We start from the raw sequence: 26821 nt of genomic DNA on the forward strand, positions 1-26821 counted from the left end.
CAGTGTTACCTTTCCCCCTCTTATCTGCATGCCTTGTGGGATCTTAGTTCCTTGACCAGGGATCGAACCAGGGCCCTCCTCAGTGAAAGCCAGGAGTCCTAACCACTAGCTCACCAGGGAATTCTGCCTGTGTTACCCGTTGCATGACCTGGATGAAGGCCCAGAGATAGGGGTTCCTGGCCAGCCTCTACCACTGGCGAGCTGTCTAACCTGGGATGAGAGCTCTGAGTCCTCATCTGGAAAATGAGCATGACGGCCCTTCCTCACATGGGGTTGAAGGTAAAGGGGATGAGGCCTGTAGGGGACCAGTTCAGGACACGCAGGAGGCGAGGCGCTGGATGCTGCCTCCTCATCCTGCCTGAGATGGGACCGGGGAGTCCAAGAGCCCTCGGGTTTCCACAAACTTGAGATCGGAGACTCACCAGGTGCCCTTTTTAATAAGAGTGACTTTACCTGTGTGTTGTGGGGAGTTGTGACACGGGTCCCGTCCAGAGACTGATGCCCTCCTCCTCCAGGACTCACCCATCCCCTGACGGCCCCGCGCCTGCCCAGTCCGGAGCGCACAGGCGGGGAAGTCGCCGCACTGGAGGGCTAGGGCCAAGGGGCGGGGTCTCCTAGCGCCGCCCCGCAGCCGTCGGTCCTGGGAGAGCTCCAGGCGGAGAGCTCGCCGACGCCAAACTCTGGTCCCAGAGACCTCGCAGAGGTTGAGCCGATCACAGGCACCAGGCAAAGCCGGTGAGGAGCCGGGCTGTGAACAGGGGCGGGATCAGCGCAGGTGAAGGGGAGCCCTTTGTGCCGCCCCCCTCCCCCGGGGCCCATCAGCCTACGAGGGATTCCCCGCTGGCCTCTTGTGAAGAAGGGACGTGCAGTGGGGCGACCAAACTTCGCCTCTCTTCTGAATGCCAACGAGTGTTCGGTGAGCAAGGAAGGGGGGTGCCAGGGAGTTTGTGGGCAAACACGGACAAATGTGAACAGAGAGGCGGGCAGTCAGCAGTTGAGTCCACACTGTGTGCCCGGACCAGACTCTTAAAATTCCCCCACCGACTTGGGGTTGGGGGTGGGACCCTGGGGGACACAGGTGCTGTTTAAAAGAGGGGGGAGGTGACAATAAGTTTGGTGCTTTTCAGAGTCCAAAAAGTGTGACTCTCCGTGTCCTCCCGGGCTGGGGTTTGATATTCATGCTTATAGAGTTTATCTGGGAAAGGAGAAAGGGAACGAATTATCATTGGTGATGGCTCTAGACTTCCAGGTGACCTGAGGCCGAATGGTGGAACCCAGTGGGGGCATTACTTGACTTCCAGTGTTTTCTGAGACCATTTGTGCCTGGCCAGGGCTCTTTCAGACCTGAACCCAGCCCCCACCCCCACTAGGCTGCCAAGAGCAGCCCCCAAATCACCTGTGATTAGGGTCTCCTCAGCTAACTACAGCGCCTGCTGGTGGCAGGTCTGCCGCAGGTGCTGGGTGGATGGAGTGACGGCGAGCTGATTTGTAGGCGGTGCCTCAGAGTGGGTGGGAGACCAGTCTGGGAAGGAGGGACAGCATGGCCAAAGGTCTGGAGAAGGGATGCGGCCTGGGGAAACGGGAGCAGCGTGGGGAGCAAGGGAAGGGTGGCTGTGTGGGGAAATGATGAGGCCAGAGAGCTCAGCAGAAGCCTGATTGCAACAGAGCCTTGAATGCCAGGCTGAGAAGCGCAAAGAACACAGGAGACCTACAGGGTCGGGAGCTCACTCTCCCTTCCCCACCCCACCCCCCGACCTCAGGAGACCCTGCTCTTGGTTTCGTCCCTCTCTGGCCAGTGGGCTGTTGCTGTCCCCACCCTCCTCCCCACCAGCTCACCAGGGCTACAGTGTTTTCCAGCTGCAGTCCTGGAAGAGGCTCCTGGAGACCATCCCTTTTGTGCAAGTAAATGTCATCCCCCCTGCGTGGGCCATCCCATCCTGGGCTTCCAGCCCAGTGGGGTCTGGGAGCCAAACGAGGGGCAGGATGGCAGAATGGGTAGCACCGCAAAGCGGGACACTGAGCTGCCTTCCTGTGCATTTTTCCTTCCTCAGTCTACACCGGCCACGCCCGTGATCTCTGCTGTTCCTCGCCTGCTCCTCCTGCTGGATCCAGAATGGCTGCCTGGTGCTACTGCCTCCTAGCCTTCCTGGTACCTGAACCTCTGGGAGGCAGGGGATGGAGGGGAGGAGGCCAAGGGGACTCAAAGATGCTAGGGTTCCAAGTGGCCACCTCACATCATGAGGCAACTGCAAAGGTTACACAAGCTAAGTCCCTGGCACAGAACTAGAATAAAGCATCCACTAGATGCTAGGGCTTCCCTGGTGGTTCAGAATCCACATGCAATGCAGGAGACTCAGGTTCGATCCCTGGGTTGGAAACATCCCCTGGAGAAGGGGGCAACCCACTCCAGTATTCTTGCCTGGAGATTTCCATGGACAGAGGAGCCTGGCAGGTCCATAGTGTCACAAAGAACTGGACACGACTAAGCGACTAACACTTTCACTTTCACTTCAGATGCTAGGAACAGGCTCAGGGCAATGAAGCGACCTGCCTAAGATCACACTCTGGGTGAATCCAGGTCTGACTGCAGAGCCTGCAACCTCCACTGTATCCCGCTGGAGCACACAGTAGACATTCAATAACAGCACATATGGGTGTGGGGATCTGACTCAGACCCCACCTGTCTTCTCTCTCAGATAAGGAGTCTCTCTGGGACCCCTTCCAACTCTCCAGGTGAATCAAGGAACCCTTGGGTCACAGGTTGGTATGAGGGATGCCCCAGAGAGGCTCTCCCCTTCCCCAGCTCAGCCAGCCCCTGGTCCATGTGCCACACTGGCCTGGAATGCAAAGGAAGAAGGATGCGCAATCTAGTTCAGCCCCTCTATACCAAGCCCTGGGCTGAAAGCATCACTCTTGTCCATGTCATTCCTATCACTACACGTCAGATGACACAACAGACCCAGCAAGGGGACAAAACTTGCTAGCATAGCCAGGGTTCAGCCCCCTCCAGCCCCAAATGTCTCCATGCCCAATGTCCTTGGCTCTGCCGCCCCACTCACCCGGCAAGGGTCAGATGCCCACACACTTCTCCCCCATAGACCCTTCTCCCACCCGGCAGCTCCAGTGGCCCCTGGAGAGGTAGTGGAGACTGCAGACGAGGTGTGCAAGTTCCCAGGGCAGCGGCTGAGCTGGTGGCAGGCCCAAGAGTCCTGTGAGCAGCGGTTGGGCCACCTGGTACTGCCACCCCCAGATGGGCTCCTCGCTGCACGGCTGCCTGACCCCATCTGGGTGGGCCAAAGAGAAGCCCCTCTGCGAAGACCCCCGCAGAGGCGTGAGTTTGGGCTGGGGCTTTAAAAATGGGGGCTGGGGGGAGGGGGCTTTGGTGACCTCAAGATAGCAGCCTTCTGTGACAGTCTTTGTGGTTTGAGCCCAGAGGAAGTCGAGTGGCAATCTCAGATTCCCTTGTCCTGGACTGAGAGTAGAGGGTTTACCCCTGGGTTAGGGGCACTGGAGTCCCCATTTCTTCCTTCCCGAGGGAGGGAGGCACCCAAAGCTTAAGGGGGCGGGCTTTGCAGATGTGACAATGGGCTGTCAGAGGCTGGACGGTGTGTGCAGGTGGGAAAACTGAGGCGGAGGCCTGCGCATCCCTGCAGGCGCGCGCGCCACGGCCGCACTGATGTTCGGGGAGAGATCCGCGGACCTGGCTGCTAGACTTCGGACGCCTCTGCCCGAGCTGGGGGAGCTGACAGCGTGCGCACACGTGCAGTGGGATGCCACCTCGTCCGACCCAGCAGCACTCTTCTCGCTGGCTGTGCCCACGCTGGCCAACGCGCTGCAGCTGCGAGCCTTCGCTGAGCCGGCCGGCGCCGTGCACGCGGCGCTAGTGGTGCGCGGGCATCACGCGCCCTTCCGCGCTGCCTTCCGCGCAGACGGCCGCTGGCACCACGTGTGCGCCACGTGGGAGCAGCTCGGCGGGCGCTGGTCGCTGTTCGCCGATGGGCGGCGACGCGCTGGGGCGCGGGGCCTGGGCGCCGGCCACCCGCTGCCACCTGGCGGCATCCTCGTGCTGGGCCAGGACCAGGACTCTCTGGGCGGCGGCTTCTCAGCGCGCGACGCCTTCAGCGGCAACCTCACCGACTTCCACCTGTGGGCCCGCGCGCTGAGCCCCGCGCAAATGCTCCGGGCACGGGCCTGCGCGCCGCCCCCCAGCGGCCTGCTTTTCCGCTGGGATCTGGGCGCCCTGGACGTCACACCTTCGCTGCTGCCGCCGGTGTGGGTGCAGCTTCTCTGTCCAGGTATGGTCTGTCCCGCCTCCTGCCTGCCAGGCCCCGCCCACCTTTGGCTCCACCCACAATCTCCTGGCTTTCCTACCAGACCCAGCCCACCTCTGCCAACCGAGCCACACCCAAGTCCGGCCACGCCCTCTCCAGGCCCCCATTACCTAGTACCTAGTCATAGCAGCCTGAAGGGACTCGCTCCCCCGCCCCCAACCCCGCGGCCGCCTTGCTCCGCCCAGTGCTGGTTGCAGCGCTCCTCTCTCCGGTTCCCACGTCGCCCCCTAACTCCAGGATTGCGCGTCCTGGTGCCCCCTCAGGCGTGCCGGTGCCTTCAAGGCCCGAATGGGCTATAGGTCGTGGAGACGGTGGGGAGCCAGGAGGCGGCCCTGACACTTCTCCCACCCTGGCCAGTGCCCTCAGAGGAGTGCCCTACGTGGGACCCAGGACCCCACACCGAGGGCTCTTTGCTCTGCCTGCAGCCGCTGTCCTTCCTCTGCTGCTACCGGACAGGTGCGCCGTCCGGCTCTGTTGAAGGGGACGCTGGGTATGGACCAGTGTATGCTGAGGGAGGAGCAGTTGGCACAGCCTGGGAATTGGGAATCTTCTCAGCATCCTGGGGCCTCGGTGGAGTCTAGGCCACAGATAAATGGGGCCATTCTGACCGGGGGAGAATGCCAGATTGTGGGGTTCACCTCAAGCAGGTGGTTTTGCCATTCTGTACCTCAGTTTCCCCATCCAGGACACCTAAGTCTCCAGACACACCGCCATCAGTGTGCCCAGCCCCCACAAGCGGCACAGGGTGGATGGGGCACCTCTGGGGAGGAGGTTGCCCAGGGCTCAGTCTGGCATCCACTGCTTTGCAGAGAAGTACCGGCGGCTGCAGGACGCCCAGTCGTGGCCTGGCCAGGATGTTATCAGCCGAGTCAATGCCTTGGCCAACGCTATTGTGGTGAGCCCCCTCCCAGGGGCACTTCGGGTGGCCTCCACGAGCTTCAGTGTCCTCACCTGGAAAGGGGACACCCACCTGATGTGTGTGGAGGAATTAAGGTTGTTCATGTACCCATGCACTCTGAGAGCTGGGGGCTCATGAGTAGTTAGATCCTACCCACCAAGAAGACGGGCAGAGACCAAGCATATAGGCCCTGGCGGGGGGGTGGGATCCCCCTTGTGACCGCCAGACCCGCCATCAGCGGCTCCTCTGCCCCACAGCTCCTTCCTGACCCTCTCTCTGAAGCCCACGGAGACCTGTCCCTGACCGAGGCCGCCAGCTTCCTGAGCATCCTGGAGGGAGTCCTGGCAAAGGAGACAGCTCCACTGGGGCCAGCAGCACTGCTGGCTGTCCTGCGCTTTCTGAAAAGAGTGGCCGCCCTTGGGACGTGGGAGCCAGAGCCCACAACAGGGCCCTGGGAGCAGCTGGGCCAGGCTGTCATGTCTGTAGCCAGCCTGGTCCTGGAGGAGCCGCTGGCTGGTGCGTGGCTGTCAGTCAGTGAGGTGAGGCTGGCAGGGCTGGGTGCCACAGGGGCCTGGGCTCTGGTTCCTACCTTGCCACCCATTTGTGTAGCCGTGGGCAAGTCAGCACCCATCTCCGAGCTCCATCTTACCATCCATCTGGAGAAGCTTCTCGTTTGTCTGTTTTATAAGTTGAATTTCCACAAACAACTGCTCTTGAACAACAGCTCCTGCAATTAAAAATTAAGAGCCACTAGTCAACAAGGGCCTCCCACATCCAACAATCACTGTCCACCTTAAGTGGGAGGTCCACTATACTAAGCATTCGGCCATGGAGAATAGAAGAGACAGATGATGAGGGTGTTGGAAATCTCATCGTGGCAGAAGCGGCTGTAGACCTGGGAATCGTCAGCTCAAAGAAGGGAGAAAACACGGGGTCATGAACATTGCCTTGAGACCTCTGGGGCTTCAGAGGCAGGCATGGTCCCCTGTGACCTCAGAACCGAAACCTGGGTTTGAGGGTGGGGTGGGGATGGCACAACCCAGGAGGCTGATTCTGTGGGATGTTCACCTCTCCAAGTGGTGCTCCCCACCCTGGGGAGGGTGTAACCCCACATTTTACTGGGGATCTGAAACACTGTGGCAGACTGGGGCAAACTGGACTCTGAATCTCAGTTTTCTTCCCTGGAAAATTGTGGAAAAATGATCATACCTGGCTTGCTTAGGCAATGGACAGGAGTAGGTGTCAATCAGGTGACTTGCCCAGCACAGAGGAGGGGTCCCAACCATGCATGATCCCCATCCCTGCTCTGTCCTCACCAGCACCACCCACCAACACCACCACCCCCCCACCCCATGGCTTTCTTTTAGAAGCTAAAACTTGAGCACCTGTCAGACCATAGAAGCAAAAGGCATGGCTCTGCCTTCTGAGTGTGCCCCATTGGCAAACAGCCTACCAGCAGGCAGAGAGCACTGTGAGGCCTTCAGCTTGAGTCGAGGACAACGTGGCTTAGGACTGGGTTGGAGAAGCCGGAGAAGGTTCATCAGGCAGGGCCTCAAATATCAGGCTAAGGATCCAGGACTTGATCCTGGATGCCCTCAGGCAGAGCCTCTGATGGTCCGGAGCAGGCGGGCCACCTCCCAGATCCGTGAGAATGTGTTAACCCCAGCAGTCAGGGCAGGCAGCAGTGGGGTGTGGAGCGTGAGAGGGGCTCAGCTGTGGCCTCCTCGCAGGTGGTTGGCGGACCCATGGCCTTGGTGGCAAGCGTGCAGCGCCTGGCACCCCTGCTGAACTCCATGCTGACCTCTGAGCGGCCTCGAATGTACCTCCAGTACCACCATGCTGGTGAGCCTGCCCCAACCTGTCCCACACAACTGGCTGCGGGTGGGACCTGGGCTCAGACATCCTCCTCAGCGCTGATCACTGGGAGTTCTCCGACTCCCACCGATTCTCCTTTCTGTTTCTGCCCTGGTCCATGCTGTGTCCTCCATCCAGAATACTCTCTTTCTTGACCTCCTAGCAAACTCCTATACATCCTTCAGAACCCTGCTCGAGCGTCAGTTCTGCTAGGAAGCCTTCCCCAGTTTTAGCTCTCTCCCAACAGTCAGTTCCTCTCTCCTCTGTTACCCTGGTGTTTTGAACTTATCTTTTGTTGCTTCTGTGGCAATTAATGTGATTCAGCCTGAAGCTCCCTGAGTGCCAGGGCTGTTTCTGAGTCATTTCTGCATCTCAGGACCAGACTCAGTGAATGTTTGTATTACAGATTGAGTGGGGAAGCACTGACAGTGGAACGTCAGGCAAAACTTCGGTCTTTCAGGGGCCCACTGGTTTCTGGCAGCTCACTGATATTCAGGGTCTGCCCCCCAGCGACTCCCCCTTCTCAGTCACCCTGTCCCCCTGGACTTGGAAATGTCAGATTTACCTCGGCCAAGTTGCTGAGCCTCTCTGAGCAGGAATGGTGGCCTCCTGGATGTGTGGCAGGGACAGGGTAAGCAGACCCTGCCAGCTGGGCCAGCCCAGCTTGAAGACCTCCCTCCTGAGGTCCAGCCACTCAGCCCCGTTTGACCCCAGGCCTGGAGGTGCAGCGCCTACGCCTGAGGGAGACCATCACAGAGGGCTACGTGTTCACAGTGCCCGGCGGGCATCCAGAGGGGCCCGGCCACATCCGCATCCCCGCTGCTGAAGTGAGGCGGCTCCTCGGGAAAGGTGGGCGAGGGGGACGGGTGGTGGGACCCTCAGGGGTCTGGGTCAAATCTCAACCATCAAAGTTCCTAGCTCTACTATTGTGAATAAGTCACTTCAGCTTTCAGAACTGTTTCCCCATCTGTAAGATTAGTACTCGCCTCATTGGGGTGTCCTGGAGAATCCCATGGACGGAGAAGCCTGGTAGGCTGCAGTTCATGGGGTTTTTAAGAGTCGGAGACGACTGAGCGACTTCACTTTCACTTTTCACTTTCATGCATTGGAGAAGGAAATGGCAACCCACTCCAGTGTTCTTGCCTGGAGAATCCCAGGGATGGGGGAGACTGGTGGGCTGCCGTCTATGGGGTCGCACAGAGTTGGACACGACTGAAGCGACTTAGCAGCAGCAGCACTGGATTGTTAGGAGCTTAAACACCTACCCCATAGTAGGTGTTCACTTAGTCTCCTCCCCTCAAACCCCAAACTCCACCTGGGGTGGAGGATTAGGATAAGCGGCAAAGGGCTGTGGAGCTGCCAGCTTAAGCACGTCAACTACGGCCGGTTGAAATTCTGGCTCTGCCCACTTCTCTAGTGAGTGATCTCTGGGAGGTCATTTAACTTCTATGTGCCTCGGTTTCCCTATTTGTAAAGTGGGCAGAGCTTTTCCCTCGGGACTGACCTGTGGTGCCTGCTCAGTCACTGGGTGGGTCTCAGGCCTCCTCCTGTTCATCCAGGCCTCTCTGGAGTCACCGTGATCCACAGCTGGTTTAGCTCGAGTGTCTTCCAGCACACCCTGGGGGCCCCTGGCCAAGAGCCACGGGCTCCAGACAGTCCTGAAGAAACAAGCAGAATGCAGAGGTGAGTCCCACCCAGTAGGCTGCCGAGGGCCTGGATCTCCTCCCCAGGGAAGGCCAGGCCTCCATTCCCTCCCAGAACCCACCCCCACTGTGGTGGGCAAATCTGCCCTTGGCAGCCCATGGCCAAACCTGCTCACCCCTGACACACACAGATTTCTGGGCCTCGCAAAGATGTGCTGGTGGGAACATGGCTCGACTCCTGTCTGGGGTCCCAGCTCCAGTACTGAGTCTCAGGGAGGGAATAGAAAATGAAAATGTTAGTCCCTCAGTCGTGTCTTGACTCTTTGCGACCCTGCGGACTGTAGCCCATCAGGCTCCTCTGTCCATGGAATTTTCCAGGCAAGAATATTGGGGTGGGTTGCCATTTCCTCCTCCAGGGGATCTTCCTGACCCAGGGTTCAAACCCTGGAGGGTCTCCTGCATTGCAGGCAGATTCTTTACCATCTGAGCCACCAGGGCAGCCAAATTACCAGCAAGAATGGAACCCAGGTGCCCTAATTCCCCGCACAGGACTTTTGCTAATGTTTCTTTGGACTTAGGGGTATCATCTTTGATGACCTCAGTGACGTGTGACCTCTCCCCTACAGACACCTGGTGCCCTTAAAAGCTCCCTTTCTCCCCACAGATTCCTAAGCACCCAGGTGGGGTCAGCCATCATCTCCTCTGAGGTGTGGGATGAAACTGGGGAGGCCAACACAGCTGTGACCTTTCACCTGCAACACCAGACCCAGGTACTATGTGGTGCTTCTGGGAAACAGCCACCTGGGACAGTTATCCTGGTTTGGTGCCCACCCCCGCCCCCACCCCCCCAAACACATCCCAGTATTTGTTCACTGGAGAACCAAGGTCTAAAACTGTTCAAGAAAAATACACATCCACATGCCATCCATTGTCTTTGAGAGAGGGGGAAGGGAAGTAATGCACTGCATGCTTACTTTATGGCAGATGCCTTCAATAAGCTGCGTTTGTTTAATCTTCCAACTGTCCAGTCCACAAACATGAGCTTAGGGAAGCTGGTGTGCCTGGTACAGAGCTGGGATTTTGTTATCGTGCTTGTTTAAGTGGCAGAGCTGGGATTTTGTTATAGTTCTTCATGGCTCAAAAAGCTGGTGGTTCTCATCAGATCACATAAGGAGATGTGAGAGCCCCACCTTGCAGTGTGCTTTGTAAGCATGAAAGTAACCTGAATGTCCATCAACAGGGGACTACTTTAAAAGCCTTGTAGGGACTTTCCCGGATGTCCAGCAGCTGAGACTCAGAACTTCCACTTCAGGGGGCACAGGTTTCATCCCGGGTTGGGGAGCTAAGATCCTGCATGCCACGCAGTGCGCCCCCTTCCCCAACAAAAAAGCCTTGTAGAGCTACACAATAGAATGTCAGCTGAGGTTATGTAAGGAATGGGGTATTTTGCTATAAACTGACATGGAAATATCAGCAGGATATGTCATTTAATTCATTACATGTAAAACACAAATTCCTTCCTGCTTTTGAAGCGTTAGAGCATTTCAGGGAAAGTTAGAGTCTGCTTTCCCCAAAACCACCAATCCTGGACACATGTGCCCACACACTCACATATACACACACACACACACACACACAAATACACTCATATACCACAGCTTATGTCTTTTGTATATCATCTCAAGACTTCTTAAAAAATCAGATTAAAGTACATAAATCTACATATACTAAACCATCCATTTTAAATGTACAATGCGATCAGTTTTGACCAGTGTATATACTCATGCGCTACTGCCCCCAGTCAAGATACACAGCTTGTCCACCTTTCCCAAAGACTTCTTCAAGCTCCTTCCCCATCAGCCTTCCCCACTCTGACCCAGGAAATCACTGCTTTGCTTTCTGTGACTCTAGATTGTCTGTCTTTTCTAAAGTGTCATATAAAAGGAACCATATAATGTGTACTATAGTCTGGCTTCTTTTGCCCAGATGTTGGTTTTGAGTATCATCTATGTTGTTGCTTGTTGCTCATTATAATGGTTTTGTATTAACATCTTATTGTGGTTCTAAGTTGCAATTCCTTGAAGATCAATGATTTTGAGCATCATTTTATACACTTATCAGGCATTCATGTAGCTTCCTCTGTTTTATAAGTTCAAATTTTTTCTCAGTTTTCATTCATTTTTTTAATTAAAAAATTTTGAGATGTCATTGGGCTTCTTAAAATATAGGAAATAGTCTTTATTTTTTTTTTCAAAAATGTTTGCATTAGCCTGCTATTTGCTTTTCTGATTACTGACATTTCTTCATGCAAACCACATGGATCCTCTCTCTCTTAATTTTGTTGTTGTACTCCCTTCACCCTTTTCTCCCTGCCCCTGCCCCACCTGCACTGGCAACCAGTCTGTTCTCTGTATTTTATGAGCCTGATTTTTTTTATAGAGTCCCCATATAAGTGAGATCATAAGGTATTTGTCTTTCTCTGACATTTTACTTAATATAATGGCCTCAAGGTCCATCACATTGTTTCAAATGGCAAGATTTCATTCTTTTTATGGCTGAAAAATATTCTGTTTTATATTTGCATATGTGCAGGTATGACCTAAATCAAATCCCTTACGATTATACAGTGGAAGTGACAAATAGATTCAAGGGATTAGATCTGATAGACAGAGTGCCTGAAGAACTATGGACGAAGGTTTGTGACATTGTACAGGAGGCAGTGATCAGACTATCCCCAAGAAAAAGAAATGCAAAAAGGCAAAGAATAAGCAAGAGAGTTCCAGAAAAACATCTACTTCTGCTTAATTGACTACACCAAAGTCTTCCACTGTGTGGATCACAACAAACTGTGGAAAATTCTGAAAGAGGTGGGAATACCAGACCACCTTACCTGCCCCCTGAGAAATCTGTATGCCGGTCAAGAAGCAACAGTTAGAACTGAACATGAAACAACAGACTGGTTCCAAATCAGGAAAGGAGTACGTCAAGGCTGTATATTGCCACTCTGCTTATTTAACTTATATGCAGAGTACAGCATGAGAAAAGCTGGGATGGATGAAGCACAAGCTGGAATCAAGATTGCTGGGAGAAATATCAATAACTTCAGATATGCAGATGACACCACCATTATGGCAGAAAGCGAAGAAGAACTAAAGAGCCTCTTGATGAAAATGAAAGAGGAGAGTGAAGAAGTTGGCTTAAAACTCAACATTCAGAAAACTAAGATCATGGCATCTGGTCCCATCACTTCATAGCAAATAGATGGGGAAACAATGGAAACAGTGAGAGACTATTTTTTTGGACTCCAAAATCACTGCAGATGGTGTCTGCAGCCATGAAATAAAAGACGCTTGCTCCTTGGAAGAAAAGTTATAACCAATCCAGACAGCATATTAAAAAGCAGGGACATTATTTTGCCAACAAAGGTCCATCTAGTCAAAGCTTTGGTTTTCCCAGTAGTCATGTATGGATGTGAGATTTGGACTATGAAGAAAGCTGAGCGCTGAAGAATTGATGCTTTTGAACTGTGGGATTGGAGAAGAATCTTGAGAGTCCCTTGGACTGCAAGGAGATCCAACCAGTCCATCCTAAAGGAAATCAGTCCTGAATGTTCATTGGAAGGACTGATGCTGAGGCTGAAACTCCAGTACTTTGACTACCTGGTGCAAAGAACTGACTCATTTGAAAAGACCCTGATGCTGGAAAAGATTGAAGGCAGGAGAAAGGGATGACAGAGGATGAGATGGTTGAATGGCATCACCAACTTGGTGGACATGAGTTTGAGCCAGCTCCAGGAGTTGATGATGGACAGGGAAGCCTGGCGTGCTGCAGTCCCTGGGGTCACAAAGAGTTGGACACAACTAAGCGACTGAACTGAACTGAATATTCTGTTTTATATTTTTATATAGGCATGTGTGCATGCTAAGTCGCTTTAGTCATATCCAACTCTGTGTGACCCTATAGACTGTAGCCTGCCAGGCTCCTCTGTCCATGGGGATTCTCCAGGAAAGCATACTGGAGTGGGTTGCCATGCCCACCTCCAGGGGATCTTCCCAATCCAAGGATCAAACCCAGGCCTCCCGCATTACAGGAAGATTCTTTATCAGCTGAGCTTTCAGGGAAGCCTATATATATATACACACACACACATATATATACACACACCACTATATATATATTTATGTGTGTATGTATATATATATACACACACACCACAGTTTCTTTATTCTTTCATTCATCAATGGACACAGGTTGTTTCCATATCTTTGCTTTAGAAAATAATGCTGCAGTGAACATGGAGGTGCATATATTAATATATTTTCTTTTTAAGAAAACTTTTCATTTTGTATTGAGGTGTAGCTGATTAACAATGTTGTGATAGTTTAAGGAGAACAGCGAGGGGGCTCAGCCATACATATACATGCATCCATTCTCCCCCAAACTCCCCTCCCATCCTGGCTGCCACGTAACACTGAGCAGAGTTTCATGTAATAAGCAGTGTCATATATCATTTCTGAGTTAGTATCTTCATTTTCTTTGGATATATATAGGAGTGGAATTGCTGGCCCATAAGGCAATTTTATTTTTAATTTTTGGAGGAACCACTGTGCTGTTTTCATAGTGACTGCACCAATGTACATTCTCACCAACAGGGTATGAGTGCTCCCTTTTCTCCATTTCCTCGCCAACATGTTATTTCCTGTGTTTTTGGTAATAGCCATCTTAACAGATGTGAGGTAATATCTCACTGTAGTTTTGCATTTTCCTTATGATTAATGGTGTTGAGCATCTTTTCATGTACTCATTGGCTGTCTGTATGTCTCCTGCCTGTGTTTAACTGCATAGTTTTGGCTTTTAAATATTTTTGCTATGTCAAGGAGCTTACCACCTATGTTTTTTCCTAGCAGTTTTATGGTTTCAGGTCTTAAATTCAAGTCTAGTTCAGTGTTGAGTTAATTTTTGTATATAGTATAAGACAGTAGCCAAGTTTTATTCTTTTGCCTGAAGTGAAGTGAAAGTCGCTCAGTCATGACCCCATAGACTATACAGTCCATGGAATTCTCCAGGCCAGAATACTGGAGTGGGTAGCCTTTCCCTTTTCCAGGGAATCTTCCCAACCCAGGGATCGAACCCAGGTCTCCCGCATTGCAGGCAGATTCTTTACCAACTGAGCCACAAGGGAAGCCCAAGAATCCTGGAGTGGGTAGTCTTTTGCCTATGGCTGTCCAATTTTCCCAACATCATTTATTGAGAAGACTGTTCTTTCCCCATCATATATTCATGCCTCCTTTGTCATAAATTAATTGACCATACACACAGAGGCTTATTTCTGAGCTCTCTATTCTGTTCCATTGATCTGTATGTCTGTTTTTATGCCAATCTCATACTGTTTAATTTCTGTATCTTTGTAATATTGTTTGAAATCAGTGAGTATGATGCCTCCAGCTTTGTACTTCCTCAATTTTTAAATTATTTGTATTACTATTGAATTGTAAGAATTCTTTATATATTTTGGATACAAGTATTTTGTGAGCTATATGTTTTGTACATAATATCTCCTAGTCTGTGGATTGCTTTTCTTAACAGTGTTTTTGAAAGATAAGTTTTAAATATGATGAAGTCCAGTTTATCAATTTTTCTTTTGCATGGCTTATGCATTTTGCATCATGTCTAGGAAAACTTGCCTATCCCAAGGTCACAAAGATATTCTCAAAGGAGTTTTTCATTTTAGCCTTACATTTACAGCTTTGTTTCAATTCATTTATGCATATTTCATTGGGTAGGGGTTGAACTTCATATTTTTCCATATAGACATATTTTGCCATATCCCATTCCAACACCATTTGTTGAAAAGATTATTCTTTCTCCCTTGAATTATCCTGTCACCTTTTTGAAAATCAATTGTCCATATATGTGTAAGTCTATTTCTGAGCTCTCTATTCTATTCCCTAGATCTATACACTAATCCTCTGTGTCCTGATTAATGTATCTGTATGGTAAGCCTTGAAATCAGTTAATGTAAGTCCTGAACTTTATACTTCCTTTTCAAAACTGCTTTGGCTGGCCTAGGGTCTTCACGTTGCTGTATACCTTTTAGAATCAGGGGACTTTCCTGGCAGTGGTTAAGAATCCGCACTTCCACTGCAGAGGGCATAGGTGATCACTGGTCAGGGAAGTAAGATCCTGCATGCCATGTGGCACAGCCAAAAAATCTTTTTTTTAGAATCAGCTTGTTAATGTCTATGGAAAAACCTACTGGGATTTTGATTGGGATTGCACCAAATCTCCCAAATTGAAATAAGATGATGAACTAGCATCTTAACAATGAGTCTTCCAATCCTTGATCAAGGTATATCGCTGCGTTTATTTAGATTTTCTTGCATTTTTCTCAGCAGTGATATCTAGTTGTCAGTGTACCGGTCTTGAAGGTTTTTTGTTAGATATACTTCTAAGTAGTATGGGCTTCCCAGGTGGCTCAGCAGTAAAGTATCTGCCTGCAAATGCAGGAGACGTAGGTTCCATGCCTGGGTCAGGAGTATCCCCTGGAGGAGGAAATGGCAACCCACTCTAGTATTCTTGCCTGGGAAATCCCATGGACAGAGAAGCCTGACAGTCTGCAGTCCATGGGTTCACAAAGAGTAGGACATGACTTAATAACTGAGCATGTATGCACCGCTAAGTAGTAGAGAGTTTTTGATATTTTTGTAAAAGGTATTGTTTTCTTAATTCAACTTTAAATTGTTCATATAAGTTTATAGTAATGCAATTGATTTCTATATAATGATACTGTATCCTGCAGCCTTGCTAAACTCAGTACTTCTGGGAGCTCTTTTACAGAATCCCCAAAGGATGGACATTTAGTTCATTCCTAGGATTTTGATATTAACCATAATGCCAGCCTGCAACTCTACTCACTTCACCTTCTTTGTGCCTTCCCACTAGCATTTTTCTCCAACCACTGCACCCATGATTTATACAAGGCAACCCCCAGCCCCTCAAACACAGGAGGTCTCCACGTCTCCCTGCATCTACTGATCTCTCTCCTTGCCCACGTGCGCTCACATACCTGCCCTGACCTTGTTGGCTGCCCTTAGGCCTTCCCTCCGAAGCTGGTGGAGCCTGTCTGTGCTTTCTGGAACTTCAGCATCAGGTGAGTTTCCAAGTTCTTTAAATAAGGCATTAAAAAACAAACAAACAAAAAAAGACATCCATTCCACTTGAGGATGAGGCAGGACTCAAGTGGGTTTTTGGCCTCCATTCATCAACTTCCTTGTGGGGGTGGTTCCAGGCCCCACTCAGCTGGGGACAAACTGGGGCAGAAGAGCCTGTTACTCAGGAGGTACTGAGCTCCCTGTCATAGGAGCTATGTAAGCCTACTCTATGGACTTAGAGTAGGGAGAGACTCATCTGTGGAATGGGTGTTAGAGTTGATGATAAATCCCAAGCCAGGGAATGAAGATCAATCACTGTTGCTTAGTAATTAATGCAGTTAATACTGATCACTGGTTTCAGCCCCATCCTCCCATTTCACAGATGGGAAATAGAGACCCAGGGAGGAGCAGTGACTTGCCCAAGGTCACATAACTGGATAGAGGCAGGGCACTGAGAGACCCCAGGGTTTGTGGAAAGGCTTCCCCCTGCCCCCACCCCCATGTGCAGCCCATCTCAAGAGCCCTCTGTCCCCTACTCACCCCAAGCCCAGACTCAGGGGGCTCCTGGGCCACCACTGGCTGCTCCGTGACTGCCCTGTACCAGGGCTCGACCATCTGCTTCTGCAACCACAGCACCAACTTTGCCGTCCTGTTGCAGGTGTATGACGTCCAGGTGAGTGCTGGGGAGGGGGGCAGGGGAAGGTGATGTCAGGACCCAGTTTTAAAGGGTGAACAAGAGTTGAACAGAAAGGCGTGCCAAGCAGAGGGCCTCCTGAGCAAAGGCAGAGTCAAAGTTGCTCAGTTGTGTCTGACACTTTGCGACCCCTGGACTGTACAGTCCATGGAATTCTCCAGGCCAGAATACTGGAGTTGGTAGCCTTTACCTTCTCCAGGGGATCTTCCCAACTCAGGGATCGGACTCAGGTCTCCTGCACTGCAGGCGGATTCTTTACCAGCTGAGCCACAAGGGAGGCCCAAGGAGGCTGGAAATGGCAGACAAGTTACATTCTAGAACTGCGATGAGTCTGGGGCTTTCAGTGCAATGTCCATGGTGGGGGGTGGCGGTGGGCAAGGTGGGCCTGGGTCAGATCACACAGACCTGGAATGCCAGGCTCACGTGCTTGGATGGTGGTCCTGTTGCAGAGGAAGTGTGGAAGGGGGTGAAGCAGGCATTGTCTTTGCACAAGGGAGCCCGCGGTGCCAGGAGTGAGGCTGGGGTGGTGACAGGGGAAAGCAGCGAGGGGCCTAGGAGAAGGGAGGGACCCTGGACCAGGGAGCAGTGGGGAGACCCGGAGACTGGGCTGAGGGCAACAGGGTCCAGGGCCACTAGAAGATGAGGGACTCGTTTCCGAGAAGGCTCAGGTGGGCAACAGATTTGGGGGACCACAGGTCTGGGGGGCTGTGGGTCCTGTGGCCTAGTGCTCATGGCAGGAGGGGTCTCAGCTGGAAACAAGAGCGAGCTGGTAGGTAAAGCCGTGGCTGAGATGCAGTTAGAAGTAAAAGGAGCTTCAGCCACAGCAGGCCTCTGATAGGTACCAGCGTTTACAGACTGGGGGTGGGGGAAGCCAAATTCCAGGAGGAGGCCAAGCGAGGTGGGCTGGCTGGAGCCAGAAAGGGACTCAGTGGTCACTCACCAAGAGGTTAAGTGAGGTGGGCCTGAGCCCAGGAATGCTGGGGTCACTTGGCGTGTTAGGGAGCACACTCGAGAAACATGCCATCTGATGCAGTTTTCCTGTAAAAACAGAGCGTGCACCTTTGACACATCGTAAGTAATTCGTGCCAGCCCCGTACTCCTGCCTCGGCAGGTGGTCATCACATGCCGTCTCCTCCCCACGGGTGTGTCGGCCACTTCCCGTCCAGTGCTGAGAAATCAGTGAAAGCCTGGCCCCCGTTCAGGGAGAGCCAGCAGAGGAGGACATGCAAATGCTCATTATTAAGTGCCTGCTGTGTGCAGGCCTGGGGGTTGGGGGTGGGTGTGGGGCGGTGGGTGTTGTCCTGGGAGTTGCCGGCGGGGGCTGGTGAGGCCTGGTGCCGGCAGCTCAGGGTGGTGGCGGGCTCCTGCCCTCCGAGGTCTCTGTCCCTCCTCCAGAGAGGCCCTGAGGAGGAGTCACTGCTGAGGACGCTCTCGTTTGTGGGCTGTGGTGTGTCCTTCTGTGCCCTCTCCACCACCTTCCTGCTCTTCCTGGCGGCTGGGTAAGGCAGGCTTACCACCCGCTGTAGCACCCTGAGCCCACCCCACCCCTTGCCAGCCTCCACATCCCTCCTTGGGAGGGCGTCCACCCTTAGTCCAGGTAGACCCCGGTCCGGGGCCCTCCCCTGGGGCTGTGGGCCCCTGTGGAGCCGCCCTCTCTGCCTTCATCAGCCAGTTCACCCGGATGTGGGCGAGGCTGGGGCTGATGGGGGTGGGGGCTGGTGGTGGTGTCCCCATTAACACCTCCGCTGTCTGTCCAGGGTCCCCAAGTCAGAGCGGGCCACGGTCCACAAGAACCTCACCTTCTCCCTGGCCTCCGCTGAGGGCTTCCTCATGGCCAGCGAGTGGGCAAAGGCCAGCAAGGTGGGCAACCAGCAGGGGGGGCTTGTGGGCTCAGGGGTGGCTGGGAAAACACCTTCCACCTTCTCTGGGTTGCCCCCGACCCCGTCCCAGGTCTGCACCCGGCTCCCTTTCCAGGGAGGAGTAAGGCCTAAAGAGGAAAAACTGAATGTTGGAGCCGGACCCGCGGCGCTACCCGGGGACCTCACCTACTCAGACTGCTTTGGGTTGGCAATGCCAGGCGTGGACAGGGGACCCAGGGTGGACTGCACCCATAAATGGCCTCAGTGGGGATCGCCCACCCTCCCGTCCAGGTGGCCTGCGTGGCCGTCACAGCTGTGATGCACCTTCTCTTTCTGGTCGCCTTCTTCTGGATGTTGGTGGAGGGGCTGCTGCTGTGGAGCAAGGTGGTGGCCGTGAGCATGCGCCCGGGCCCTCGGATGCCACTCTACTACGCCACGGGCTGGGGTGAGGTCCCTCTGCTCCTCATTCATGTTCTGTTCCCCTCGACTGTGCTTTGCATGGCCTCCATTATGCCCAATACCCACCGCCCCATACCCACCACCGTGCCACACTCACCTCCTCCACCAGCACCCAGCACCACCCGGCGCCCAGCACCCATGTCTTGACACAAACTCAGCTCCATCAACCTCCAACTCTACCCAATTCCAGTTCTTAATCCTCCTCCACTTAGACCACCTCAGCTCCTGGCCTCCAGCACCGCCTCCCTAATCTGGGAGCTAAGCCCCAGCTAAGCCCCAGTTAAGCCCATGCCAGTCACCAGCCTCCAACTCTGCTGATTCTCAGCCCTAAGGCCTCAGTTCTGTCTTAGTTCTTCCACTTCCCAACCTCTCAGGGCTCCAATGCCACCCACAAGTATCAAGCCCACCCAACCCCACTCCCTGGATCGCCCTGTGCTGCCATTACACCTGCTACTGTGGGGTGGCTGGGGGCTGCAGCTCTGGACGGGGGCTGGCTCCCAGGGAGGACACAATGGGTGGTGTGGTCCTGAGGTCACTTCTTATCCCCCTAGGTGTGCCTGTGGCCATCGTGGCCATCACCCTGGCCATGTCCCCGCATGACTACGTGGCCACTGGGCACTGCTGGCTCGACGTGCACACAGACGCCATCTGGGCCTTTGTGGGGCCCGTGCTCTTCGTGCTGACCGTGAGCAGAGAGGCCCGGGGGCCCTGCCAGGGAGGGATGGGTCAGGGGAGGGGGAGCCCCCTTTGCTCTCTGACACCAGATCTCCAGGCCAACACCTGCATCCTGGTCCGCGTGGTGATTGTCACCGTATCCAGTGCCCGCCGCCGCGCCCGCATGCTGAGCCCGCAGCCCTGCGTGCAGCAGCAGCTCAGGATCCAGATGTGGTGAGACCCCAGCCTGGGGGAGTCAGAAAGGGGGGGAGCCAGGTGTGAGCATGCGTGAGTCCAGGGTGGGCGTATGTGTGGCCATGTGCGCTCATGTGTGTAAGGCTATAGATGGGTGTGTGTGTGCAACATGTCTGTGCTGTGTGTGCACACATGCTCATGCGTGTGGATGTGTGAATGGTAATGGTGGAGCCTGTGTGTATATGAGGGGCGTTGTAGACACCAGCCACTGTCCTGGGGACTCACCATCCGCAGAAGGCACTGTCTCTGGTGGAGTCAAGTGGAGGGGACCCCTAAATGAGGCAGTCCCTAGAAGTTCAGGTTCAGAGTGAGAGTCTAGGTCTCTACCCCCGCCGGAACCCCATCACTCTATGGGACCATATCCTGCTGGAGGGGCCACCCCCCCCACACCCCAGGCCTTCCTCTTGGCCACTCTACCCTCTGCCAAGAGAAGGGCAACCCAAGGCAGTGGGGCCTTGAAAAGCATGGTCGCCCCCCAGGGGATTTGAGGAGGGGGAAGAGGAAGCCCTTCCAGATCCATGGCCCCTGGACCCACTGTCCAGGCCTCAGCCCTCCCCCTGGACAGCTGCCACTCCCTTCCCTTGAGCCAGGCTGGGGATGAGCCAGGCTTGGACCTGGGACCCCACCTTCCTAGCTCCAGCACCCCCACTCCCTGCCACTCTGGGTGTTTGAGCTTTACAGCTACACCCAAGTCCTGAGCCGCAGTCCCAGGTCTGCTGCTCCAGCCCCTCTCCATATGCTTGCCAGGGACTGCCCTCCCCAGAACCCTGTAGGGACCCCCCCCCCCGCCCCGGCCCTTGGCCTCCCCCGGCCCCGCCTCTGTCCTGCAGGGCCACGGTGAAGCCGGTGTTGGTCCTGCTGCCTGTCCTGGGCTTGACTTGGCTGGTGGGCTTGCTGGTGCACCTCAGCCCTGCCTGGGCCTACGCCGCCGTGGGCCTCAATTCCCTGCAGGTACCTCCGGGCCCTGGGCCACACACTGGAGCTCCGCGGGCGTGGTGGGCTGGTCAGGGGCCTGGGGAGGGAGTGTCCTCTCTCTCGTGGTTGTCACCAAGGCAGTGGGGACACTGCCGGGGGGAGGGTGGGCGAGAGGGGACTGGGTCAAACCTCCAATCAAAGAGCAGAACCTCAGGGAGGATTTTGTGGCCCGTTAGACAGTTGAGGAAACTGAGGCCCAGAAGGGGGTGGCTAAGATGCCTGGCGCCCTGATGCTCGAGGGCACAGCAGAAGTCCCAGCCTCCAGGCTGTGCTCAAGCCACTTCAGGCCTTGGCAAGAAGCTAAGGAGGAGGAGTACAGGACGCCAGGGGCCTCTCCCTTTGGGGTCTGCAGGTGGCCTACTGTAGGGCAGTATGAGCTATTCCACTGGTGAAAACAGCAGTTTAGAAAAGGTGTTAGTTGGAAGAACATGATCCACATAAAGGAAGCAGTACCATGGGACCACAGGAATCCTCCTGTGTGCCCTTCTGGTTGCGTGTCCTGGAGCCACAGAAGTGGGTCAGACTAGGCACCCTGTCCTCAGGAGGTCTGCAGATCTGTGGGGGACTCGGGCATGGACACAAACAGCCACAACCCAGGGACTGAGTGAGTGCTGGGAGGGAGGTCCGTCCAGGCGGGCCCACCGTCCCCTCGGCCTCCCTCGTACCCCTAGCACCTCTTCCTGTGGTCCACACCAAGTGCTCCAGGGTCCTGGTCCATGGTATCGTCTCCCCCTGGGCCCTGGGGACTCGCCACCCTCTGCCAAGAAGCATGGGAATGGAGAGAGGAAAGAACAGAGGTGTTGGGGAAGCAGCAGACAGCTCAGGAAGGATGGGGGTCATGCCCGGGGTGGGGCCGGGAGAATGAAGAAAACCTGGGGTTCCCACACTCTTCCCAAAGAAGCACGGCTCCCGCAGAAGAGGTGGGGATGAGCAGCCGGGGACACAGACGGACACGGAGAAGCCCTTCTTCCAAGCCCTGCACTCCCAGAGCTCCACGGGCTGGAATCCCAGCTCGGCCCATTTAGCAGAGAGACCCTGCCCAGGTCTCTCCACCCTGCCTCAGAGTGGCAGGCGGGGGGGCGGGGCGGGTACCAGCCTCCTGTTGCTATGGCAACTACTCCAGCTCCATCCCTGCCCATGGCCCTCGGGCGGGCAGACCTACAGCCACAGGGCCAGAATCCCCCTCACTGCCCTCTTCGCCTCCCTCTCGGGACAGGTCCCTTCCTCTCTCGGTGTCTCATTTACTTCGTCTCTGAGTTTTTCCTGGGATTCCTCCTCTGTCTCTCAGGTTCGGTCTCTGTCACAGACCCCTCTCCCTGTCCCCTTCTCCTCTGGTGTGGGTCTCACCTGCCTCTTCCTGGATCTCTCTCTACATCTCCCCTTCTCTTGGCTCTGACCCCCTGTCTCTTGGTCCCTTCCCCTGCCTCTCCCTCTCTCTGAGGGTCACCCCTCTTGCCGCCCGCCCCCAAGCCAGCCTCAGACCTTCAGGTCAAAGGAGAGGAGAAAGGCTGCCTCGTGAGGGGTCAGAAGGCATGAGACCTGACCCCGCTCTGATGTTCCCATGACTATCTCAGGGCAGCTCCCAAGTCGGCTCAGAGCCACATTCTCTGAATCCTTCCTGGATGCTTCCCTCCCCAGGCCCGGCCTTTCCCTCTCCTCTCTCTTCCGTCATACCTGCTGTCGCTCCATGCCATTCTCTCCCCGCTCAACCTCCAGCCTCACCCCTTTCTCACTCTGTCTTGGGGCATAAGCTGGGCAGGACCTGCCCCAAGTGACCAGGGAGCAGGGCTGGGGCTGGAGGGATTGAAATCTGCCCGGACTCATTTATCTGCTCTTGGGGGTGGTTTGTTTCCGTCTGGCCTCTCTGCCAGGTTTTGTGCGGGAAGAGCAAAGCCTCAGTCCTGTGACGGGTTGGGGCTCACACCTTCCCTGTCTGAGGGTCTTGTTGAGAGGCCTAGACAAGCGGAGACAGGCCTCAGTTTCTACGTCTGTATAAAGGGAATCATAATCTCCACCTCATGGGATCACTATTGGGTTCCACTGAGATGATATTTGCAAAGGGCAAAGCATAACCTGGCACAAGATGGTTTCATTCAGCCATTCAGCAAGTTCTTCCCCGGCGCCCGCCCTGTGCCTGAGCTGGGCTGCATGCTGAGACCGTGGTGGGGCACAGGATCAAAGAATCCACCCTTGGAGTTCTCAGCCTTGGGGGGCGCAGACAGACACCAAAACCATACAACCGCAGTGTGGTGTGATTGAGACTGAGAGGTGCAGGGGGGTTAGTCGAGAGCGAATCAGGAGGCAGAGCGGGCATTCCCTGGAGGCGTGGTGCTCAGTGAATGCCTGAATGCTGCATGGAGAGAGGGGAATAAAGTTTTAAGTTAGGGGAGCACAGTGAGATCAGATGGAGGGAAACATGGGGTCGGGGGAGCTGGTGAGAAATGGGGCAGGAGGGAACATGGGGGCCAGACCACGCAGGGTCCCCAGAGCTGGTGTAAGGAGCTCAGACTTCCACCCCGGCCTTGGAGGATGTTGGACAGTTTGCTGGTGTGGTTGGATTGGAGTGAATTTGTTTGGGTGTGGGGAGGTGGCCCTAGTGGCAAAGAACCCACCTGCCAATGCAGGAGACACGGGTTAGATCCCTGGGTTGAGAAGATTCCCTAGAGGAGGGCATGGCAACCCACTCCAGTATTCTTGCCTGGAGAATCCCATGGACAGAGGATCCTGATGGGCTCCAGTCCACGGGCTCGCAAAGCGACTTAGCACAAGGACTGAGTCAAAGGAGATGGGATGGGGGACGCTGTGCGGAGAGCTGCAGGGGGAGCACGGGCCGGTGTGTGGGGCTGGGAGCCCCCAGGGTCTGGCTTAGGGGCAGTGTTGGGGCTGGTAGCGACCCAGTTGGTGCCTGGGAGCCACGGAGACTAGTAGGGCCCTGGGGCTCCAGTTCTCAGCCCTGGGAAGCTAGAGGGCCTCAAGGAACTCACATCCCCTCACCTGTATCCTCTTGTCTGAGCCTCAGGGGAGGAACTGTTGCCTTTTGCATCATCCAGGTGGAAGGTGAGGGAGTCCTAAGCTCCACCAGCCACCTGCGGGTGGAGGTCCACACTTAGGCCTGGGACACATTGCTCTGTCCCCACCCCCAGCCCCAGGACCCTCTCCATCAAATGGGGAGAATGAGCCTCCCTCCAGCTCCCACCATGGAGCTGCTGTGAGGGTCAAGCACGCTGGTGCTTGGTGAGGGGCCACGGCGTTGTAGTCCTTGAGTGTGTGGGGAGGAGCCAGCTGTGACTCGGAGTTCACACACAGCAGAAGGCAAGTCCTGGCCGCATCCCGACTTCCCAGATAAGAAACAGAGGCTCAGAGAGGCATTCAGCTAATGGAAAGCTGAGTGCCGAAGAACTGATGCTTTTGAACTGTGGTGTTGGAGAAGACTCTTGAGAGTCCCTTGTACTGCGAGGAGATCCAACCAGTCCATCTGAAAAGAAATCAGTCCTGAATGTTCATTGGAAGGACTGATGCTGAAGGTCCAATACTTTGGTCACCTGATGCGAAGAGCTGACTCATTGGAAAAGACCCTGATGCTGGGAAAGATTGAAGGCGGAAGGAGAAGGGGACAACAGAGGATGAGATGGTTGGATGGCATCACTGACTCAATGGATATGAGTTTGGGTAAACTCCAAGAATTGGTGATGGACAGGGAGGCCTGGCATGCTGCAATCCATGGGGTTGCAAAGAGTCAGACACGACTGAGTGACTGAACTGAACTGAACAATCAGAATGCAGTGAGATCTCTGTCTCTGGATCTCATTTAGCCTTGGAGCTTCAGGAGAAGGCGAGGCTGTGAGGACAGGGCAAGTCAGGGGGGTGGGGTGTGGAAGGATAGAGGGCAGAGAGGCTGCCTGGTGACCCGAGATTGAAGGCATGGGATCTGGCAGGGCCAGGTCCTCCTGGTTCTCTTTGCCATGGAATGCCACAACTGCCCACTCCTCATCGCGGGTTGGCGGGCAGGGCAGGACTTGTGTTCACTGGCCAGTGTCTCTAAATGTCTCTGGGGCTGTCTGTGCTGTGGTGCCAGGCCAGGCAGTGGGAGATGGGGGCCTCCCAGGAGGTCACCCACCCTCACCCTGGGTCTGTCCCCAGGGGCCGTACATCTTCCTGGTCTATGCCGCCTACAACGGAGAGGTAAGTCAGGGACGCTGGCTGCTGCCAGGGTGGGATGTGGGTGGGGTCAGGTAGGGCTTACTTGTAGGGGGCTCTGCACCCGGCCCATGGGGGTTGGAGAAGGGTCCCAGCCTTGCCCCTGCCCCTGACCCATCCTCCAGGTCCGGAGCGCCCTGCAGAGGATGGCTGAGAAGAAGGCAGCAGAGGCATTCACGGTGGGCAGGCCTGGGGACCGAGGGGCGGGAGGCCCCACCTCTGGCAGGGATCCCAGCACTGATGCCCCTTCCTTTCAGGCTCGCTCCAGTCCCACGGGCCCGGGGTTCCACTCTAGACCCTCATGTCCCTGGGAGGTGGCCAGGGACGACCCCAGAGTCTTGGCTCCACCCAAGAGACACCTGGCTCTTAGAGGTGAGACCACACCCCCTTCCAGTCCAAGTGCCACCCGGTGCCCCAGTCTCCCCAGCACCCCAGTCTCCCCAGTGCCCCAGTCTCCCCAGTACTCAGGCCAAGCATCGGAAAGACAAGGAGACAGGCCTGGGGTATTCTGTGACTGCAGGACTTGGGGGATGGCTTATAAAAGGCTCCTTTCCTCCTCCCACCCCCACCACCAGGCAACAGTGGCCCCTGATGCCCAGCCCAGAGGCAGAGCTTGCCGGAGTCACCCTCCCTGGGTCTCCATGCAGAAGAGGTGTAGGGGGTTCCTGAAGGCAGGTAGATGGATGGGGTTCGGCGCCCTGAGACAGGGCATGGGTTGAGTGACTTCAGGGTCAGGCCAGGAATTTGTATTCGAGCTCCTGCTTTTCCTGCTCTGTGCCTTTGGGCAAGTTACTTTCTCTCTCTGGGTCCTAGTTTCTTCAGCGCTAATCTACGAGGTAAATTTTTCCTACAAGTTCACCTGCTCAAGTGTCTTCTCCCTTCTAGGAACCCATGGCCCCAGGATCCCCACAACCTTCTCCTCCATTGCAGAACCCGAGAGACCGGTGAGGCTGGGTCAGGGGTGGCAGGGCTCTACCAAGGGGCTGGCAGCTGTGACCGGAAGGTTAGGGAAACCACAGGGACCAGCGTGGGGCTGGGGTGGGGGCTTCTCCTGGGGACCCAGGGGGCCTCCTCCTTCAATTACCAGACTGAAGGGCGCTGGGAGCAGCTGGCAGAACCTGAATGCCAAGGCCCCCGGGGGTGGAGAAGTCATTGCCAAGGTAGCCAAGGGCCCCCAGAGCCAGAGGAGCAGAAGGGGGACCACCCTCTGACGGACCTCCTCTGTCCCCAGGCAGTGGAGCTGACAGCATTCAAGGCTTCGGGTACGGCTCCCACACCCCAGGTGGGGAGGGGAATGTCCCCCCTTTCCCCTTGATGCCCGGACACTCCCTCAGCCCCACTGTGCGGAAATGGAAGTGATTTGAGAAGCAACCCCACCCGGCCTCCCACAATTTGAGCGGCTCTTCCTGTCTCACTCTGCTCCTTGTTGGTGCCTAAAATTCCCCCGCTAGTGCCCGGGGGGCTCAGTCAGTGCTCTGGGGAGAGGCTTTCTTAGGCAGTAAGTTTGGGACCCCTTCCCCGGCCAGTGCTGCCGGGAAGGCAGGGAACCATGGGCCTGCCTTCCTCTGTGCACCCCACGCCCAGCCTCCCCACCTCACCCGCTCTCAGCGTTCTGGCCAGATGCGGTGGTCTGAGAGTTCTTCCAAACCCAACGAGGAGCAAGTGCTTTCCCCAAGGCCTCAGTTTCCCCACTGGACAGCTGATGGGGACGTGATGGGGTCGGGGATGGGGGCCTGTAGTTAGCAGGGCAGGGCCGGGGCTGCCTGCTCCCGGAGAGCTCAGCCTGGCCCGAGGGAGGCCCCCAGGGACCGTGGACTCTGGCAGCCTCTCTGAGCCCGAGTTCCCACAGTC

At 55.1% G+C, this 26821-nt stretch overlaps 1 protein-coding gene across 1 annotated transcript; it reads left to right on the plus strand.

The window, feature by feature from the left end:
- Nucleotides 1-789: 789 nt before the first annotated feature.
- Nucleotides 790-25211, plus strand: ADGRD2 (adhesion G protein-coupled receptor D2). Its single transcript, XM_043470371.1, is given in 23 exon segments — nucleotides 790-916; nucleotides 2052-2149; nucleotides 2697-2760; nucleotides 3119-3331; nucleotides 3654-4295; nucleotides 4689-4787; nucleotides 5141-5226; nucleotides 5487-5768; nucleotides 6960-7071; nucleotides 7798-7932; nucleotides 8643-8766; nucleotides 9391-9496; nucleotides 16397-16416; nucleotides 16418-16550; nucleotides 17967-18070; nucleotides 18329-18431; nucleotides 18722-18875; nucleotides 19441-19574; nucleotides 19662-19777; nucleotides 20629-20749; nucleotides 24914-24955; nucleotides 25096-25149; nucleotides 25197-25211. Coding segments are annotated over 22 exon segments (2895 nt in total). The 5' UTR covers nucleotides 790-916; nucleotides 2052-2113.
- Nucleotides 25212-26821: the final 1610 nt, after the last annotated feature.

This window comes from Cervus canadensis, chromosome 5 (assembly GCF_019320065.1).
Source record: "Cervus canadensis isolate Bull #8, Minnesota chromosome 5, ASM1932006v1, whole genome shotgun sequence".
NCBI classification, from domain to species: domain Eukaryota; kingdom Metazoa; phylum Chordata; class Mammalia; order Artiodactyla; family Cervidae; genus Cervus; species Cervus canadensis.